Consider the following 22,426-nt stretch of genomic DNA (forward strand, 5'->3'; position numbering starts at 1 on the left):
TTTCAGTAGGTTGAGAGTGTGTTGACAATAATTAAATTCATAATATTTTATTATAAAAATTATGTTTTATCCATTTCTATCTTTTCTTTTTCAGGGTGAGAAAATAACATTATTCATTTTACAATAGCTGATTTTCTTGATTTGTTTGATTTTTGTTTTTTGTTTGGTTGAACAGTGATAAGGTGAATTGCTCTCTCTTCATGGAATCCAAACTATCATTGATTCATTTCCCGTTCTTAAACCCTAACCCCAAAATCCCCAAATTAAAAAGTTTCCCGCTAATTTCCACCTAATTCTGTCACTCATTTTCGTTTCCGGATTTTTAATTTATCTGAGTCTTAGGGCTAGGGCAGTGGGTTATTCTCGTCGTCGACAAAGATGATGCCCGCCGGCGATCCATCGCAGCACCACCACCATCACCAACAGCAACAACAACAACAGCAGCAGCAACAGCAACACCACTACCACCAACAACAGCAGCACCACCCGCAGCCGCCGCCGCCTAATCACCAACACCAACACCAGCACCAGCAGCCATATCCGTTCGGAGACTTCCCAAGGGGTCCACAACCTCCGCCCGGTCCGCCTCAAATGATGCGTCAGCCCTCGGCTTCCTCCACTACTCTCAACGCAAATGGCCCTCCCCCTCCCGAATATCACCACCCCTCCATGCCCCCTGGACCTCCTCCTCCTCATCACGCTTACGATGGTAAAACCTTTTGCCTCCAGTCTTTGTCTCCACTGAAATTCAGTTAGTTATTGATATTTGTTGATGCATCTGAAAGAAATCACATTTGAAGGAAATCCTAATGTGATGCCCTATTGCACGGTGTTCTCTTGTTGGACTTTGCATATGGGGTAAATCCTTTGTTTTAATTCCTATATAATCTTTAGTACAAAAATTCTGTTACTGGTGACTCTATTTGAAAGCATTTACACTGAAAAGGAAACCTAGGAATGAGAATTATCTTTTTTTCGTGATTTAATCTATTTTCTTCTAACTTCTAATAAAGAAAGAATTCCTAATTTTCCTTCAGTTCATTTTAAATCTCCATGTTCACACTAATTATTCCCTCCCAATGAGATAAGCTCTATATTGGGTGCTTTGCTTAAACTTCATATGAAGCATTGGCCTTTAGGAAAAAGTGAATGTGAGAGATTGGGTTAGGACAAATTCATCAGGAGAATCTAAGATATGGCCATATTGCTTTTCTTTGTACCCCTGCAGGTGCAGCTCATGCTGACAGTTATGCCGCAAAGAGAATAAGGAAAATGGGACAAAGAAGAGCTGTTGACTATACTAGTACAGTTGTACGATATATGCAGGTAATGATTGTTGAATGTTATCTCATGCGCAGCATTCACTGCATTCATATTTCATATGTACTTTGTGATTTCAAAGCCTCCAGATTGATGTTCAAATTGTTACCAGTAAGCCAATTGTTAGGGGTTTTAAGAACCTTGTATAGTTGTATGCTTTATCTATTTTTACATTGCATTGTTGTTATTCTGATTTAGCATTTTATTAGAGGACTCGTTTAATATGAATGTGGCAAAGGACTGATATAGATGAAAGTAAACAAGTACCTTTCACTACCAATAGAGAAAAATGTAAGAGATACAAGGACCAATATCTCTGTTCATCTCATATTGCTAGGTTATGCCTGGGTCACTGTGCTTCTTCCAATTAGATGTGTATTTTGATAATATATGATACTTTCTATTTCATATATTATTTGTTACCCACGATCTTAATAAATGACATTGATTTTGGCATGTAGATTCGCATGTGGCAACGGGATTCAAGGGACAGAACTGTATTGCAACCTACCCCAGCAGCAGCAGTTGACGTGAGTTTACTCATTGAATTATATTTACTTTTCTGTCTTATATTCTCTCAGGTTTTTCATGGAGGTAAATTTTCATATTGGTTCCAAGCTGATCCTTTTTCAAGTCAGAGCAGATATTCTTCTGTGTCTAGCTGTTTGTTAATGGTATTTTTTTTGTTATTGGTAACATATCCAGATGCTACCAACAGGTGCCTATGTAGATAACCCGTCCACCAGTTTTGCTGCAAAGTTTGTTCATACATCACTCAACAAAAACCGTTGTTCAATTAATCGTGTTGTGGTAAGTTAGTTGTGAACTCTTTGTTTTTTTTTGTTTTATTTTGTTTTTGTTTTTTACATATTCTTCCTAATCTCTCCATTTTTGTGCCAATTCTTTGTTTTTTTTTTTTTTTAAAAAATAAAAAAATGAATTTAGGAGTACCACTTAAAAATGCTTGTGCAATGTAATTGTCAATACATGGTATTCTATGGCCTTGCCCCATCTTATTATTCACTTAGTAGACATCTTAACTCGTGTCTAAATGTGTTAGCTGCTGCCTGCTTATTTTTGTAAATAATTTTTGTTCACTATAGTTCGTTTCCCACTTCTTGGTGGATCCTGTTATGAATATACTTCAGATGTGAAATTCTCATAGAGTACAAGTATATTGGATATTCTAAAAAATGACTTTAGTTTCTTTTTCCCTATGAAATGGTATTGCTACAATACTTTGTTGGTTGATTTTCTTTTTAATGTTTTTGAAGGAATTTTTTTTAGACTGCCACATTTGATTAAAACATTGTGGTTTGATATGCTATTTCTTTCTTGTCTAATTTTTTTGGTGTACTGCGAACCTATTCCTTACACCATACTAAACCATTGAACTTGTTTGCTTCAAAATGATCTACAACTCCTTGGTTAATTTCATATTTTAAAGACGGATAAATAATCCCCTCACCCGAATGTTTCTAAAATGAACCAAACATGAGATCGGGGTAATTGTTTGTCCAATCTTGTCAACCATTTAACACATACATGACATGAAAACAGAAGACTGGAGATCAATTGCTGAGTTCAGGTTGATGTTAATTATTACTTTGAAGACGTTTGCTACAAGTCCTATTTTATTTTAAACACATTCTGGTAGCATATTTTCAATCAAATCCAATGCTCTTTGTTACAATGGTTAAGTATTCAATTATTGCATCCTTGCCATTTTAATTGTTTGAAGTGGACACCTACTGGGAGGCGTCTTATTACTGGATCTCAAAGTGGTGAATTTACTCTCTGGAATGGACAGTCTTTTAACTTTGAAATGATACTTCAGGTATGAAATTTGAAATTGTGTACATCGTTATCTTATTGAAACAACTGGTGAATGGCACTTATGGAAATTTCAACTTTTAACTTACAGGCTCATGATCAGGCAGTCAGATCAATGGTATGGAGCTACAATGACAACTGGATGGTAACTGGTGATGATGGGGGTGCTATAAAGTAAAACCTTATTAAGACCACATCTAAATGGATTTCACTTGTTCAATTCAATTAATGAATCAGTTTTTTTATTCACATGTGTACACTGTTGCAGATATTGGCAGACAAACATGAATAATGTAAAGGCTAATAAAACTGCACATAAAGAATCAGTACGTGACTTAAGGTATACACTATGAGATTTGGGTTGCATTTAAGTTATCTTTCTATTGTATATTTAAATTGTGATAATTTTATTTTTGTGCCTATGTGTAGATTTGCATAATTAGTTCTCTGACAGTGTCTGAATTGTTTATTCCCTTTAATAATCCTATTTTAACAGCAAAGCTATTTTTGAATTATCACTACTTACTCTTTTCTCTCAATACTTGATTCTGGACTAGCTTCTGCCGGACAGATTTGAAATTCTGTTCTTGTTCTGATGATACTACTGTTAAGGTTTGGGACTTTGCTCGGTGCCAAGAAGAGCGCTCATTATCCGGTAATGTGCCTCTGGTTTTTAAATTTGATTTAATGATGCATTGATGCCATGAAACATATCTTTTCTGGATTTAAGGATGACATTAACATTTTTAATTTCTGCCAATTATGGCATAATTGCATATGATAGTCTAAGAAAATATTTCTTTGTGCCATTTTGACTCAGGCAGGCCATGGTTGGGATGTGAAGAGTGTTGATTGGCATCCTACAAAGTCTTTACTGGTGTCAGGTGTGCTTCTCTTCCTGCTCTTTGTTTACTTTTTTCTAGAAAGTTTCTTGCTTGCTCCTGGAGTGAATGATTTTTTTTTTTTTTTACCCCAGTAACTTAATCTCAATACTATCTACCTTTCTATCCTTTGTGGCCCCTCTGAAAGTGGATAATGTGGCGATTAATGCTCCTGGAACACAAAAGAATTATCCTTTTTCTATTCATATTTTAAGTAGTTAGGACCAATCGTCTTATTGTGTATATATTGTTCTGTCAGGTGGAAAAGACAATCTTGTTAAACTTTGGGATGCCAAGTCAGGGAGAGAGTTGTGCTCATTGTCAGTAAAGATGCTATTCCTTTTATTTTTTCTTTTGACCCTTCCGCTAGTTTCATGACAAACCTAGAGGACACACTTCACAACGCAGTAATATTGAGATCCTTTTTGGTTTGCAGTCATGGCCACAAGAATACTGTTCTTTGTGTCAAGTGGAATCAAAATGGTAACTGGGTCCTTACTGCTTCGAAGGATCAAATTATAAAGGTAAGGTTCTATTCTTGGAAATTTTTTATAGTTGTCTAGCAAGGAAGAAGGATTATAGGCATAAACTGTAGGAAGTGTCCTGCACTTTTTTGATTATATATTGAATAACTGCCACTCATATATGCTTTAAAATTAGGCAAGTATAAAAATATAAAATCAAGACTCAAGAGTACCTATCACATTTGTGACTTATTTAATTAAGTGAAGCACAAGTAAATAATTTGTTGTTTATGTTTTCTTATGATAATTTGTCTCTTGCTGTTAGCTTTATGATATAAGGGCCATGAAGGAGCTTGAGTCATTTCGTGGGCATCGAAAAGATGTCACAGGTAAGAAATTACTCAGTTCATTTTCTGTTAGATTGCTCAAAAGCAGTTACACTACCAGCTTTGCATCCACTTGTTGGAAGCTGTGTGAAACTGTACAGTTTATTTGCTAGTTTGAACGGCAATGCTTGTCTAAGAGTATACAAGGAAAAATATTTAGAATCTTGTAAGAATTAAGAAGGCTGCTTGTGGTGTCAAATTGTGTGCAGCAAAATAATTTGTGGCCGAATTTTAATTCACAGGAAAATTATATTGAAATTGCTAGAGAAAATTTTAATATGAAAGTAGCATATTGAGGCTTTAGCCATATGACATATCTAGGTGGTGAGGAGATAATATCAGCAACAATTCCCAACAAATCCAAGTATCCAATAATAGGTTTACAAGTGTAGATATGCTGTTATTTAAAAAAAAAAAAAAACCAAATGTGAAGAAAATGTGCAGATTTAGCGAATTTGGGAAGGCAAGTTCTGAACATTCAGCAGTTGAAGGGCCAAATATGTGCAGAGAGGCTAAAACTGAAAAACAAACTCTAACAATTTAGCTATGGGCTATACTATTCTAAAACTGAAGTGAGCTATATAGTTCATCGAAAGTCACCTTAAAAATGAATATAACTGCTTTTTATATAAAGTACAGCTAAAATTAATCTTCTTGCTGCCTGACTGCCATTAACATACTTTAAATATCTAGGGCCTGTTTAGAAACTGCAGAATTCTCCATTTTATGGAAAAATGGAAAAAAGTGTGTCCAAAATCTACTATTTTCCAAATTAGATATCAAACAATGTATTCCAACCTAAAAGGGGATTTAAAACACTTTTTAGTGTTTTCCAAATACAAAAATGTACTCCGTATTAGTTCACTTTTGGTCACTGTCACTAACAAATTTCTACCTCCCCCCACTACCAATTATCCACCCCACCACTTGTATTATCATGATATTATCAACACTTACTTTCATCTACTACTGCATTGCCTACTTATCCCAATCATCTATCTATTTGCCCTCACCCCACCTATCAACACCTCCGCTACTTATGTATCCTCACCCCCACCAACGTATACCCAATCCCCCCACCACAATCTCCACTATTATCATTGCTTACTTACCACTATTTGCTATTTGTCTACCTTCACCTACCTATCATCCGCCACAACTAGCATACCCGTACCATCCTACCACTATTTGATACCTTTGTTACTTACCAGTTACCACACGTGTTTTCATTAACTTCTGCACTGAGAGCTTTTGCTAAGTATTTTTCAGAATTTTGAGTCACATAATATTTTCATGTGCCGTTTTCCATTGTTTATACTGTACTGGCCATTTGGCCAATGGCCATCATATTCTTGCACTTATTCTAGAATGTGTTATGATTTGTTATATCTTATTACTTATCTTACTGTTTGTTTATGATAGCTTTGGCTTGGCATCCATTTCATGAAGAGTATTTTGTTAGTGGGAGTTATGACGGTTCAATATTTCATTGGCTTGTGGGGTATGCCTTCTTAGTTTCCCTCTCTTTTGGTATTTCATTTTCTTTTGGTTTATCCTGTAATATTCGTGATATATATTATGCTGGCTATGGCTTTTCCCCCTTATTAGTAATGTTGCCTTTTCTGGAAGTGCCTTTGGTTAATTATCTTGCCTTACATGTTCGGTTGTACAGGCATGAAACTCCTCAAGTTGAAATTACAAATGCACATGATAGTGGTGTTTGTGATCTTGCATGGCACCCAATAGGGTATATTCTTTGCAGGTATGAATTTTTATTTTACAACCACAATCTTGTCATTGTTAGGGCTAGTCCTATTATTAGTTCAAGGAGAAGCCTGCTTTGACTCATCATGCTTTATGTGTGTAATTTGATTATGTTTGGATGTGTCATTCTTGCAAATGTGTTTACTGTATTTACTTATTGTAAGAAGGTATAGAGTATAAAATGATATGTTGGCAAACTTTGTTCTTCACTTCTTCCTTGACTCATAATAATATCTTACCTTGATGTTATTTGTTTAACTGGATGGAAATTGTTACTTCTCGCATGGCATGGTATTTCTTTTGTGGAGTTTAGGCTCCACTATTTATCGCCTCATGTTTTCTTTATCTCAATTTTGCTGCTAGTTCGCTAAATGCGAATTAAATTTGACAGAAAATTATTATTGTCTCTGTAGGGTTTTTGTTGTTTGATTCCTCCCTATTCTCTCTCTTCTTTTTTTTTTTTTTTTTTTTTTTTTTGTCTCTCAAGGAGAGATCATTAGCTTTCTTCTATTTATCTGTATGCTAGGATTGCTAGCTTCATTCTTGTTTTGGCTCTAATTTTGCAAATGCACCTGAATTTGTCATTGTTACTTGTATCCTTAAATAGCTTATAACCTTCTGGTCATCATTCCTAAGTTCTTGTTATTGTTGATGCAGTGGCAGCAATGATCATGCAACAAAGTTCTGGTGCAGAAATAGGCCTGGGGATTTAGCTCGTGATAAATTTAGCTTGAATCAGCAAGGTGTGGACCGATTTTCCATTTATGGACCTCATAAAATTATTATTCTAGTGTCACTCAGTTCTTTTCAGTAGATCTGCTTTTGTCTTACCACTTAGTTGATGTAGAGTTGCATTGTTTAGTTTTATAAATATGAAATTCAGTATTCTTGATTCACTCTCTTCAACTAGAAGCATTCTGTCAATGATATAGGTCACTAGTAGCCTAATGCGATTTTGTTGAATTTATTCCAGGTACCAATGATCAAAACTCTGCTCTAGGTTACAGGCCAGGTAATGTTGGAGGACCCGATGCTCCATCAACGCCTGGAGCGTTTGGTTCTGGTTTGATACGAAATGAGGGCACAATTCCTGGCGTTGGAGCTGCAATGCCACTGTCTCTTCCATCCCTTGATTCATCCTCACAAGGAGATCAAAAGAATCCTTTATCTCTATCGATGCCTATGGGTGCTCCCCCACTTCCTCCCGGTCCCCATCCATCCCTTCGTGCTGCAAATCAGCAGCAAGGTTATCAACAAAATATGCAGCAAGTCCCACAGCAGCAAATGAACTCTATGCCGTTGCTCCCACTACAACCCCCATCTCATATGCCTATGATGCAGCATCCTCATTTACCTCGCCCACCTCCCCAGTTACAGCCTATGAATATGCAAGGTGTCCAATCTTCAATGCCTGGATCTATGCCCGTTCCATCAATGCAAATGCCCGGTCCAATGGTACTCATTTTCCCATTCTCCTGAATAGAATAATTACAAACTGGTATTTGGTTTTATTTTGATCTGCTTCTTCGTTAATTTATTTTAGGGGATGCAAGGTAATATGAACCAGATGGGTCCTCCAATGCCTCAAGGTCACTTTATGGGTATGAACGCTCAACCCGGAGGAATGCAGGCAATGCAAGGCCCTCCAAACACAGGTGGAAACCAAATGTTTCAGCCCAGTGGAGGCTTCAACAGACCGCAAGGTGGGCAGATGCCACTCATGCCCGGGATGAATCACTTTCAGGTTAGCTGCTTTCCTATTCCATAACTGGGACGTTGCTTTCCCTATCCCATCAAAAGAAGCATCGGTCTTAGCATAAGGGATAACTTAATCTTTCTATGCTGCACTGCACACAAGTGATGGCTTATGCGTGGAAACGAACCTATTCACAATTCTCTTGCATCTTAACAATTACAGTCAGTATATATACATATATATATATGATTATGTATTGTTCATTCATTTTTGTTGCAGCAATCTATGCCCTCGAATTTTGGAGTGCAATCGGGCATGCCACCACCACTCCCTCCAGGGCCGCCGCCACATGGCCAAGGACAAGGAGGACATCAATAGACCAGTTTTCATAAACACTAGTAGTAGCTTTAAGCTGTTTCCATTGAGATTTTTTTTGCAGTTGTAATTTTTGTTCACACAGTAATGAGAGCATAGCTTGCATGCTGTTTATTGATATCTTCTTTGAACTCCCAAAAATTTGTATTGTAGCTTTATCTCTGTAGCAACTACATTGAGGAGCCCAACTATCTTGTTTTCTTATTGTATTTTTTTCTTGGTACGATGATTACATTTGATTAGACGAATGAATACATTCAATCACATGCCCCACCTGCCCAAACTATTCTATTCCAATCGTTATACCGTGGACCTTGGTTCAATACAATAATTTGACTTCACAGAATTTATGTTCATTATATACATATACAAATATGATATAATGAATATGAATTTTGTACATTATGAACATGAATTTTGTATATTATAAATATAAATTATGTATATTAAGTGTTTATATGTTTTATTATATCATGTTTATATGTCTGTGTATTATAAACATAAATTCTATACATTATGTCCACAGTGCACCCCTGGTCCACAATATAAATTGCCATTCTATTCTTGATTACATAACTCTTGAATTGCCGGCAAAATAATGAAACTGAATATATCCACGTGAGATTGCTTGTGATGGAGATTAACCTCAATTTCAGCCATGGCATGATTCCGTAATCCATAAAATTAAAAAATGATCTGATTCATTTATTTGAATATATTAATTGTTAGACATTATTTAAAACATAAAGAGAAAAATAATAAAATTAATTTTATAAATATTACAAACTTCAAAATATGTAGTAATTATAAAATTGATTTTTTTTATAATTAAAATGAACCTCGTGGAAATAATAAATACATACAATAGAATTTTGTGTACAAAATATAATTTTACCAGACCTGTTGCCGTCTCTACAGAAGAGGAAGGTAGGAGGTCAGAGGTTAGGGCTAAAGTTGTGGTCATGAATTCATGAGTGGGAAGCAGTAAATTTCTAAGAAACAAATTGTGTGGAAAGAAGCTTTACACGACAAAAGAAAGAGAAATTAAATGTGTGGACGAAATTCTGAATTTAACTCTGCAAAACATCAACACCACATAGACATCACTGAATTTAATATCTTTTCCTGCAGATGCAGGCAGCCGCAAATAATTTCACTTCCGCTTTAAAGTTCAACAAAGCAAAATACAAAAGAAAAAAAGGAGAGGAATACATAAAATGGTAACCTCTCCCTCCTTCTACACCGACAAATTACAGGAAGATAAAACTCACAAGTCGAGGAAATAATTAACTCAGAAATTGATGCGGAAATGGTGAGGATCATGCTCCAGCGTGCTGGCCATCTCGTCTGCGAGAAGGAAGCAAATTGCGAGCCACCTGCTGAGACCGTACCACACCAGTTTTGCAATCCAAATCGATTTGCTCCATCGCATTGGCATTCTTCTTCTCTTCTAACCAAAATACCTAAATCTCCTTCGAAGAGGGGAAGACGACAAAGATGAAGATAAGATGAAGATGGAGAAGATGAAACAGCGGGAATTGAGGAATAATTGGGGGAATGATTAAATAAAAAGAGCTGAGATGTACTTGGAAGGGTTTTGAAAATTTTGAAGGCAAGAATGACAAGAAGAGGTTGTAGCAGTTGATGTATTTTATATTGGCGAGAGAGGTTGGGGTTGTGCTTTCAGAGAGAGGGAAGTTTGGATGCTTTTGTGAGTGTCTCATATTTAAAGAGATTAAATAGTTTTCGCATAAGCACTTTGGTCACATGGAATGAAATTTGAGAATAATGATTGAATAATGATTCTGGATCGAATTTAAATTTCATTTTTACTTAATTGCCACCCAATTCTAAAGGCAACTAAATTCCTTTAGTTTGGTTGGAAGGAATTGTAATTCCACAATTCCCTCATTTTCATAGAATTAAAATTTCATTACTACTTAACCCTTTCAATTTTCATATATACCAAACATTGAAATTGAAATTCCCAGTAATTATATTCATGTAAACCAAATACTGGAATTTAAATTTCCACATTATTCCCGATAATTCATTTTTCATGGAATTGCAATTCCTTTTTCACGTAATTCCCTCCCCCCAACCAAACGCCCCGTTAAAGTGACGGGGGCTCATTGTGCATAGCGAGTAAAGGTTTAATCTCTTTGTTCAGCTGAGTTACCATGATTTATATCTTTTCAGCAGAGGCGAGACGTGAGGAGACCTTGAAATTGGAGATTCACAATAATTATGGACCGTTGGAATTAGGAATTCACAATAATTGTGGACCGTTGGAATTGGGAATTCATAATAATTGTTAGCAAAGTATCAACCAACCAATTTAACTTACCTTGACCGTCGATTGTGGGATACTAGATTACACATATAGTATGTTGAGTTGTACAAAATACTGTGAGAATAAAAGGTAATAGTATCAAATATAATTCAAATAATATATGGAAAATGATCTAGTATATACGAGGGGTATTCTCTACAATATACGATCATAGATCGGTTTCAGTTTCGGATGCTGTACTTAGTATGCTTGATGCTTGTTGGTTTAAGTAGAATAGCTCGGCGTCCGTAATAGTGGGTCAGAGGTTCTCGAGCTACTAGCTAGCGTGTGAAAATAGCCAAAAGTTTCACTTGACAGTAGTAAAATGCGATATTTATAAGGGTCACGAGGGGACATGTCCTAACTCTGCAGCACGTGGAGTTCATGCATGGCTCCAGGTTGGAGCTCAAGGGCCCTTAACCACGTGGCCTGATATTCTTGAGTGCACTGTAATATGCCACGAGGCACTAGTAGGTCGGTTCGACCTAAGCAGGTTGGTATCACAATGCTGCCTATGAACGTAACCTCCAGTCCAGCTCGATAGGCAATGCAAGGTCGGGATGGCGCGAGCCTTCGGTCGGGTCAGGCTTAGCACGTTCAAGGGGGCCCGTTACCGACCACCGTACATGCACAGTATTCGGGGAATAATCTCCATAAAAAAATGACGGTTTTAGTCAATTAGTTATGCCTAAATTGTAGATGTAATCCCATAAATTATTGCTCTATACAACTTTTCTCCTTTAATTATGTTCAAAGTTGTTGTTTCAATCATAACTTATAAATTTCGTTTAACATTAAAAAGGAATTTTGATTTACCAAATTATTAGAGGACAAATTGGTCATTTTATAAAATTTTCCCAAGTAAAAAAAAAAAAAAAAAAAAACTTTTCACATCAATCATTTTAAGGGAATGTTTGGTTTATTGTAATGTTGGTTACAGGGGAATATATTAGTCTACAATTTAGGCATAATAAATACACTAAAATCATCATTTTCTCTCTTTTTTCAATTTCAGGAAAACAAATTCCTTAGCATCTTTATATATTTTATTTTTCACACTGAGAAAATATAAAATATGAATTTCTATATTACACTCACATCTTTATTATGTAAGAATAATTGAGTCCATATACTAATTATTTTCGATAATTTATTTTCCACCGATAAATAATATAATCAATATTTCAAGCAATTTTGTTTCATAAAATTTAAATATAATTAAAAAAAAAATTGTTTTCTAATTATTCATTATGAGAAGGTCAAAATCGAAATATGATTAAAAATTCAGAATTTATTTATACTTGCATTAAACAGTTAAGAATTAACTTTATATTTAATAATAATGAAAATTTATCTCATATTTTCATGTAATCAACATTACAACAAACCTAACATTCACTCAAAATCATCAATATGAAAAACTTTATTTTCTTAGAAAGTTTTTACAAAATGTTCACTTTGTCCTCTAATAATTTGGCAAATCAAAATAAAATTTTAATTTTAACAAAATTTATAAGTAATGTATTGAAACAACCACTTTCAACATAATTAAAGGGAAAATGTTATATAGAGCAATAATTTATGGACTGAGTCTATAATTTATGTATAATTAATAAACTAAAACCATTATTTTTATAATAATATTTATGATTTATGATTATATTTAATATAAAAAGAGTAATGATATCCGTTGATACTTTAAAATTTCTAATAATTTTATTTTTCACATAATTTCAAAATTTCAAAACTTGTTTATAATTATTCTTCATTTGTAATCTCTCACTATCATATGATGTGACTAAACCAGCCTCGATTAGTTGTATGCTTTAGTCGCCAACGTCTTTTCCTAACATCCACGCATGTTGTTACAAATTACAATCACATATTTACTTGTTAGATTTGGTATATGATTTTGTGGTATTAATTATTGTTAATTTTTTCTTAAAAAAAGATTATTAATTTTGCGTTTTGATCACAACTAGGTTGATTGATAGTAAGCTCGTAATCTTAGATTACAAATTTGACTCTTGATTAAAGGTTGATTTCTCAAAACCAAACAACCAAGACTTGTCATAGCTGATTTATCTTATTAGGGGATGTTTGGTTCATGGAAAATGTTTTTCAAAGGAAAATATTTTCCTTAAAGTGGAGGAAAATGTTATTTCTTGGTGTTTGGTTCACGAAATTCATTTTCCATTGGAAAATGAATTTCTCAAATTTGAAGAAAACAAAATCCTTGGTTGGACTAAGGATTTTGTTTTCTAGGGAAGATGAGAAGAAAAAGTGATATTGTTTGACTATTTTACCCTTATTTTCTTTCTTAATTACATTACTCTTATTAATTTGGAGGGACATATAAGTCTTTATACTCATTATTCCTTACAGTTCTAAATCTAACCAAAAAATAGAATTAGTATTTTCAGTAATTCTTTTTCCACCAACCAAACAATGAAATTCATCTTTTTAGTAATTGTTTTTCCATAAAATTTCGATTCCACTTCCCTTAAAATATTTTCCGCGAACCAAACAAGCCCTTAGAGTCCTTTCTTGACTAAAGCATTATGAAAAAGTTTCACAATGTGCACACTTTCAAATCAAATTTTGATATATTATTTCTCTTGTCTAATGAATAAAATATATTTTACAAATTAATTAGTTATAAAATCATAATTTAAAAGTAGTAAAAACCTTTGAGTTATAGATACCTTGCTATTATTTACTCACTTATCGTCCTCATTTTTTATAATATAATATTTCATTGTACATATATAATATTGTAAAAATGATCTAAAATACAATATATGTTTTTAAATAATGTGTGTGTGTATCAAAATTTGATATATGATTTCTCTCTTCTAATGAATACAATATATTTTTACAAAGTAATTAGTTATAAAATCATAATTTATAAGTAGTAAAAATCTTTAAATTATCAATACCTTTATTTGCTAGTAGTACTACGTATTATTTACTCACTTATCTCGTCCTCATTTTTTATAATATAATATTTCATTGTATGGATAATATTGTAAAATGGTCTAAAAATACAATATATGTATTTAAATAATGTGTGTGTGTGTGTATATAATTGACTAAATTTAATTTTTGAATAAATTATAATGATGACAAATGGATGGCATGGAAGTGAAAATTGATTTGTGGTCCATAATTAATTTTAAAGGATATTTTTAGGTACTTTGTCAATATCGATTGGACCAATTATGAAATTGGTGATTAAGATTTACTCCGTAGAAAATGACGCAATCGGGTCGGGTAGAGAGCAAAACTGGATCGAAGTGGGTTTCAACTTTCAGGCTTCGAATTGACCCAAAACCTCCTCGTCAGGAGACCAGTCGAAGCTGAATTGGTACCGGCACGGCGCACGGCGATTGGACGGCGACGCCGGAAGTTCATCCGCCGTTGTCAGCTAAACCTGTCAATTCTGGTAAGTGGTAAGCCGCAGCTTAATTACGCCTTTTGATTGATTCTGGATGTTGAATTAGTAGCAATAATGGTATTCTGATATTGTTGATGGGAAGTTGGGAACCAGTTGCATAGATTAATGCAATAAATAAATAAATGAGCAGTGGATTCATGGTGAGAATCAATGGAGGCGAGTGCTTTTCTGGAAATGAGACATAGATTTAGGAAAAAAAAATATTTGAAATAACTAATTTTGAGGTATTGAACCCTAGATGAACCCTAAACCATTAACTCGTTAAGCTGAACAGTCAATAGAGGTAATCTGATTGTAGTTTCACTAATTTGTAAATTTGTTCGTAAATGTAATCTGATATTTGATTTATTTATTTATTTTTTTAAATTGAGGAATTATAAATTATTGCAGCCAGTAAATCCATATTCATATAGATAATTATTGTTGAATTTGTCAATTTGAAACATCCAAATGCGTGACGAGTGGAGAATAACAGCCACTCGCTAGTTAGGTGGAAGGGGATGAAAGTGAATAGAAGGTTTATAATTTGCAGGAGGAAGAAGTTAGGATTATATTTCAGTAAGTGCAGAAGATTGATGAGAGAAATCAGAAATTGTAAGTAGGGTTGATGGGCTTCTAAAATTTTACTCAAAGGAATAGTGGTTTAATCCAATTGTATGATCTTGCCTTCTCATTTAGAAGTTTCTGTGGATATTCATGTAGCAAGTATGTTTGTGCTATCTTGAGGTGAGTGTAAAGTACAATACATGCAGATGCGCACACACACACAGACAAGGTATAAACGTATGCTTAGAACTTAACATAATGATGTAACATGTATATATGTTTCTTAAAATTCATATTTTTTTGTATGTTATTTTGAGTGAAAATTTGATTATATATATAGCTAATAATTGATAAACTTTTGGCTTTTCACTTTAGGTTGTGTCAAAATCATTCACATCACTTGCTTGATGCACAAACTGTTCTGAATTGCCAAGAGGTCAGTTTCTGAGAAACTATGACAATCTTTTGCAGGCGAACTGGAGGGCGGATCTGCTGAATCATATCGTTCTATTTGGTAACAGTTTCGAGGCATACGAACATCACATGTCAATATGCAAAGATCTTACATGTCAATATTATTAGTTAATCAAGTTCGTAATGAAACTTTACATCCTATTTTTTCTGCCCCCACCCCCTCCCCTCAAAATCATATTTAAATTTCACAATTCTGTGGCTAGAATTGACTTTCATTAAATTAATTTTTTTTTTAAAAAACTTATCTTTAAGGAGGTTGGTCAAATGAAATTTTTGGAGAACAACAAAAAAGTATTATTCATTATTACTCTTTAGAGTTAATACTTGATTTGGTCCCTCTACTATTAGAATTTTAACATTTTGATACTTTGACTTTTAAAGTTGCTCATTTCATTTCCAATTATATAATTTTTTATCTAAAATAGTTATTTGTCAAAATCAAACTGAGTTAATTAATTTCACTTTTGGTTCTATAACTGTTGGCATTTTATTAATTTCAGTCCATGAATTTCAAAACTGTCAATTTAATACCTTAACTATCCAATTTTCTCAATTTTGGTCCATCCAGTCAAATTTCTGGCAAAAAATAATTGAAAAGACAAATTTACCCTCAAAAGTTTAAAATAATAACTGAAAATATTATTTTCTTTTCTGCCTGCTGTCGTCGGCAACCATTTCTCCGGGCTTTTGCATATTATATTGCCACCTCCGCTTCTCCTTCCACGACATAGTTAACAGAAAAAATAATATTTTTAGTTATTATTTTAAGATTTTGAGGGTAAATTTATCTTTTTAGTTATTTTTCATTGAAACTTTGGTCGAATGGACCAAAATTGAGAAAAAGTGAATAGTTAAGAGCATCCACACTTGTTCATATTATGGGGAGATTTCAGAATGAATTCTTCTCAATGGGGAGCAAAGCTTATGTAGGGGAGAATTTATTGAAGAAGAATTCATCTGCAAGAGAGAAAATATTGCAAAAACCAAGAAAAAAGAAAAAAAAAGTATCCAAGTCCACAGTACTGCACGCGCCTGGCTGCGCGTCAGGCGCGCCGTTCGGCGCGCCTGACACTTCTATATATATATTTTTTTTGTTTTAATTTTTCTGATTTTGATTTTTTTGTTTTTTTGTTTTCCTCCCCTTCTCACATTCTCTCTCCTAATCACTCTTACATTATCCTCACATTCTTTCCAACTAATGTGGATGCTCTAAAGTATTAAATTGATAGTTTTGAAACTTATGGATTGAAATTAACAAGGCCCAAATAGTCATAGGACCAAAACTGAAATTAACTCAAATCAAACTAGTCCTGATTATGACCATTTTGATTAACAATTACATAATTGGGGATAAGTCGATGATCAAAGTGATAAAATCTTAATAGTCGATGGACCAAATTGAGTATTAACTCTTACTCTATAATTTAAGGTTAAAGATGTAATGGTACTCTTTTATTTTATTGAATTATGCAAGGCAACCATAGGCGTCACAAAAGACTCGTCTTAGCTTGTTTCTGCATCGAGTAAACAGTGACAGAATTTTATTAAATTAATTAAAAATAGTGTAATTAGTAGGTGGGTCTCGTAAAAGCCGTGTTGACACTTGACAGTCTTATTGCTGAAGTATAAGAAAACACGTTGGAAAAATTCAAGTATATTTATATATTTTTATATTAATGAAAGAACTTTTACATAAAAAAGATAAATAAGCAAATATGGAAAACTAGGCTGGCCGACTTTTTGCTATGGACCAACCAAAAAGATCAATATCTCAAAAACTCATTATTTCAATGTAGTTACCTATTTCTCACGCCATGCTATAAAATTTACTTATTTACACACAAACTATAAAAATAAATATATAAAATTAGAAAAAAATTGTAATATCATGTACAAACTAGTAAAAATAATGCAATTTATATTATATATTAGTCGTAATTACACACTATGCTAATTATCTTTCCTTGTTACGTTAATCAAATTTACATGTTATAATTCCGAAAGGAATGATCAAGTAAGTGACTAAGTGAATTATGATTTTTGTATCAAAATGTCATAACCTCAGTTGTGCACGTTATACTTGATTTTTTTAGTGCAGTTTACCTTTACTGTGTAATTTACAGACTATTACACATTACACACCCTCAAGTAATGACGGCGTGTCTTCTCTTCATTCAAAAAAAAAAAAAATGTATTGCTTACACGAATACATGTCATACTATTACTTATACATCTCCCCGGTACATCATATATCTTTATTTTCTTTTTTGAAAGTGAAGCACAAAAAGTTTACACTGCATCCAGTGAGACTCAATCTCATGACCTTTCATATAGAGGAGTCAGAACATGCCATCTAAACATAAGGTGCTTGGCATAAATTTTTATTTTCTTAAATCAAGCAAAATAATTTATTTAGTCGTTTCTAAATTTGGTTGTGTTAATACTCAAATAATGTGATGTTACGTTCTCCTTTTAAATTTATCTCCTCATATTCACTTTATTATGTGACACTACGTAGTTGGTTATTCCTTCTATAAATTATAAGTGAATAATATTAGATGTATTCTCAGTTTTTATAGTACTAAACACAAAAAATTATCAATTTTTATTCCATGCTTATGTAATATGCTCGAATTTGTTAAAAAGAAAAAAAAAAGTGGTCATAATTTTTATTCATTTTTTTTTTCATGTATTAATAAAATCATGACATATTAAAAGAGTTTTACCTCTAAAATTCCATATATAATTTTCCTTCATAACTCAGTGATAAAATTAACTAATTCATGTGCGGCTAATTAGTATAAAACAATCTTATTGTCATGTCAACCAAGATGCTGGGTTAGAGGCAATAAGTAACTATCCCATCATCCCTCTTGACTATGTCCTATTTGGATATGAACATTACAGGGACAACTATCTTTATTGTTTAATAACTTTGCGTTATCGGAATATAAATATATTATAAGATAAATTCATCAAAGTAAGGCGAGGAAGAGGAGTAACTATTTCCATTATCTGTTTTAACTATGTCCTATTTGGATATGAACATTATGAGATTAATTCATAAAAAGAAAATAACATTATTCATGCCACAATAGTATATCTAATTAATGCTTTTGTTAATTAATTAATAATATCCCATAATGCCTAGTACATTGAAATTGCTACACTACAACATAGCTGGCACATTAAAAGGGCTAAATGTTATCTTCTTTTCTTTATCTTATATATTATGAATGAAAGCAAAGAATAGAACATTCATTATTGTTTAGAGATTTTCTTTTAATTTTTTATAAAAAAGATATAGATAACCTCAATGCATAATAATTATATGTTTAAAAAAATATTGTTAAATTTATTTTATAATAAGTATTTAAAGATTAGATGACAAAATGTCGAGACTATAACAAGTTACATTAACAAATACATAATTTTAAAATATTACTAGTTTTATTATGTCAGCATAGTGTGACATGACAAACATGAGGGATAGTAGTATTATCCGCTTGTTTGTTATGCCATATCACGTGTTTCAACATTTGACAGATACAAATTGATGAGAAAAAAATTGATACTTTTTATCTCTTAATTATATGAAAGTAGCCGTTTTTGTCCATTACTTGCAAAGTGTTTTTTTTTTTTTTTTTTTTTTTTTTTTTTTTTTTTAAATTCTATTAAAGTTGAGTTAAAAAAAATCATTTTACAGATAATTGAATGATAGAAAACTCACTTCATAGGGATAATTGCCATGTTTGATAAAATAGTTAGCTTATCAGTCAATTTTAACTTATTTGATCACTATTAATTGCTTGACTTGATTTCAATATAAGTGTTTGACTAATTAACTTTTTGTAACTTCAAAATGTTAAAATTCAAAAATTGATCAAAGTAACTTTTCAATTAGTTTTTTTAGAAAAGAAATTATACCAAATAGCTATCAGTTAACAGCTAATTAATTAAACATCTTTCTACAATCAACTAATATTCTCAATTAATTATACCATCTAATTAACCCAATCAACTAACAGTCATTTATCAAATAGGGCGAATGTCATTTTTTTTTCTCTATTAATGATAAATTAATGATATGGAAGAAAAAAAAATGGGGAAAATAATTTACAAAAATATATCCATAAAAAGATGTAACTTCTTATTTGGAAAATAAAAGAAAAGTAAAACGGCAATAAATAAATGAAGTAAAATTTCTATTTTTAGACACGCAAAATTGCAAAAAGGATTGAGCCGGGAAAAATGTACAAAATGGACTCCGCAACGTACAACTCTAGTCATCGTTTATCTCATCTTCCTGTATCATTTTTCACGGTTATATATATATTGTTTCACAGCTCTTTTCTGTGCATTCAAAAATTCTCCATAATTTTCATATTTTCCGTTCGTTTGTTTGTTCAACAGTCGGCATCGATAGCGACACCCCATAACCCCTCACCTTTTCAAAAAGCTCTCCGCTCCGCTCCTTTCCTTCTTCTTTCTCTTCAATTCTTTCCATTCTTTTTCTCTGTGGGGAATTGCTTTCAGTCCACGCCTCCATAATCAGCTTCTCCACCACATATCTGCTCGGAACCGCCGCCGCCGCCGTTTTCGTTGATACCCAAAGGGTTGCGATTGTCTGGGTTTTAATTATTGGGGTTTTCTTGATCTTGAATTCTCCGGTAGTATAGCGGTTTTGCGGGTTATGGCTTGCAAAGACGGCGAATTTGAGAACCCTAAGATGAAGGGCGGTTCGTATTTCAACCGCTCCATGACGATACATCACGGCGGCGGCTCCGCCGCCGCCGTGAAGCCGTCAGTGGAGCGGCTGGGGTCGTTTAAGCAGCTGCCGGGATCGTCGGCGTTCGAGGCTATGGTGTCCGTGGCCGGGAGTTCTATAAAGGGTAAGGTGAAACAGCTCTGCTCTCTCTTCGAGTACCAGAAATCCCCACGCGCCGCCAATTCAGTCTCCCTGCCGCTGCCGTCCCCCACCAAGACCGCCGCCGCCGCGAAATTGCCGAATTCCGATTCCTCTAGGGCTTTCCAATTTCGCCTCCCGGGGACGGAGGACAGAGTGGTCATTTACTTCACGAGCCTCCGAGGAATCCGGAGAACCTTCGAGGATTGCTACACTGTTAGAATGATCCTTAAAAGCTTCAGAGTCCATGTCGATGAGAGGGACATTTCCATGGACAGTGCGTACAAGAAGGAACTCCAAAACATTCTCGGCGAGAAAAACCTCACTTTGCCGCAGGTTTTCATCAAAGGAAACTACATTGGCGGCGCCGAAGTGATCAAGCAAATGAATGAAGTGGGAGAGCTCTCCAGATTGCTTCGAGGGCTCCCCATTCGCCCCCCGGGATTCATCTGTCAAGGCTGCGGGGATGCAAGGTTCATTCCTTGCTCGAATTGCAGTGGGAGCCGGAAACTGTTCGATGAGTACGAGGAACAGCTTAGGAGGTGCCCGGATTGCAACGAGAATGGCCTCGTTCGCTGTCCTCTTTGCTGCGGTTGATATGATCTTCATAATCTCGTGAGTCATTCATCTCGTTATGGTGTGCTCCTTAGCTTTTGGTATCAGTAAAAATCGAATAGGCTTTACATCCAAGACTATATATATATTATGGTTATGGCGTGTTAAGTGATTGTACATATTGCGTGTGAAGGTTTGTGTTCCGGGTGACACCTCGTTAACCCAATGGTTTGTAAAGGTTGGCACCAACTTGGAGTGGGTGTTTGGTCTTAAGGATGATGAAAATCTATTACAAAATTCGAAAAAGACAATAAAATAGCATATTTCGATGCTTCATTTGTTTAGTATCTAACTTTCCAATTAACTGCTTATTAGTAGGATTCGGTTTGCTGATTCTTCTAAATAACCCCGTGCCCCCGTGAACAATGACTTTTGCAATATTGGAACATTACTTCAAACTGCTAGAAAGTGGTAAAAGTGTGTTTTGGTGATAGGGGGAAGAAAGGGATTTATGTGTATTTGCATTTGAAAAGATGTGAATTCGTGTTAACACACGTAAAGCCCTTGTTCTATGTTAGTCTTCGGTTTATGGTTATACTATCGTGTTAAGGTGAAATGTTGTTTGGTTGGAATAGTGGAATATCAAAACCGTCGTGTTAAGGTAAAATGTCAATGGCTGGCATTGATATTCCGCTAAAGATGAAGTGTCTCTCCTTTCCGGAACTTTGGTTGTGTAGTGTACTTGAGGGTGGGATCGGGATTTAAGGGGATGCACAATTTCATTGCATATTTGCATCTTAGTTGTACAGTTTGACTTGTAGCTGGCAATGGCTTTTCCCCCGGACCCCCCATGATATTTGCTCGAGGCCGTGGCTGTAGTCTTTGTTCTCGATACCCAATTTTCTGTCCAAATTCTTTTTGAATTCAAATCTGCTTGTTAACTAACAAGACATGGATATGATGGCAGAATGTCTCTTGTTTTTGTGTCTGATGTTCATGTCAGCAGTTGCTTCACTATGAGGCATTTCTCCTTCTGTGGACATTGACACTAGTGTATTTTACTGATGCAATTATTCATTCATGTTTTTTTATATTGTGCATAGCATCTTTGTTGTTTGTACTTTGGTTCTTTGATTTATCCGGGAAGGCCCGCAACTATTATCTGCTGAATCTGCAATATGGGTAAAACTCGTCTTATGGCCTTAACTGGCATAGGACCATAAGGAGGTAAACTAATCTAGGTTGCCCATAGTTGACCAGCTTAAATCAAGAAAACGAAATCGTTATCTAAAGGCACGCTCTGGGTGAAGTCCGTTTTATGACTCTAGCTGGCAAGGATTGCAAAAAGTTAAACCAACCTAAGTTGATCATTTCTGACCAGCTCAAATCAAGAAAGCGGAATCGTTATCTAAAGGCACGCTTTGGGTGAAGTCCGTT

At 34.2% G+C, this 22,426-nt stretch overlaps 1 protein-coding gene and 1 long non-coding RNA gene across 4 annotated transcripts; both read left to right on the forward strand.

Moving 5' to 3' along the window:
- Nucleotides 1-129: 129 nt before the first annotated feature.
- LOC109180417 (flowering time control protein FY) lies at nucleotides 130-8,961 on the forward strand. Of its 3 annotated transcripts, none has more exons than XM_019329979.1 (19): nucleotides 130-182; nucleotides 343-709; nucleotides 1,229-1,326; nucleotides 1,782-1,850; nucleotides 2,026-2,130; nucleotides 3,062-3,157; nucleotides 3,245-3,327; nucleotides 3,422-3,493; nucleotides 3,711-3,808; nucleotides 3,978-4,037; nucleotides 4,294-4,354; nucleotides 4,471-4,558; nucleotides 4,824-4,887; nucleotides 6,307-6,385; nucleotides 6,557-6,646; nucleotides 7,306-7,391; nucleotides 7,622-8,103; nucleotides 8,192-8,392; nucleotides 8,624-8,961. In XM_019329979.1, the coding sequence occupies exons 2-19, from the start codon at nucleotides 379-381 to the stop codon at nucleotides 8,720-8,722; spliced, it is 2,262 nt and encodes a 753-aa protein (XP_019185524.1). In that variant the 5' UTR covers nucleotides 130-182; nucleotides 343-378; the 3' UTR covers nucleotides 8,723-8,961. The 3 variants fall into 3 exon arrangements, 2 of the variants coding, with proteins under 2 accessions (XP_019185524.1, XP_019185533.1); XR_002054073.1 differs by lacking the exon at nucleotides 130-182 and having other exon boundaries at nucleotides 189-709; nucleotides 8,624-8,795; nucleotides 8,836-8,961; XM_019329988.1 differs by lacking the exons at nucleotides 130-182; nucleotides 343-709 and adding an exon at nucleotides 757-858.
- A 5,790-nt stretch (nucleotides 8,962-14,751) lies between these two features.
- Nucleotides 14,752-15,662, forward strand: LOC109186885. The gene is made up of 2 exons (XR_002055180.1): nucleotides 14,752-14,791; nucleotides 15,430-15,662. It is a non-coding gene; the product is annotated as an uncharacterized LOC109186885 (long non-coding RNA).
- Nucleotides 15,663-22,426: the final 6,764 nt, after the last annotated feature.

The sequence above is a fragment of the Ipomoea nil genome, unplaced genomic scaffold, assembly GCF_001879475.1.
Source record: "Ipomoea nil cultivar Tokyo-kokei standard unplaced genomic scaffold, Asagao_1.1 scaffold0188, whole genome shotgun sequence".
NCBI lineage: Eukaryota > Viridiplantae > Streptophyta > Magnoliopsida > Solanales > Convolvulaceae > Ipomoea > Ipomoea nil.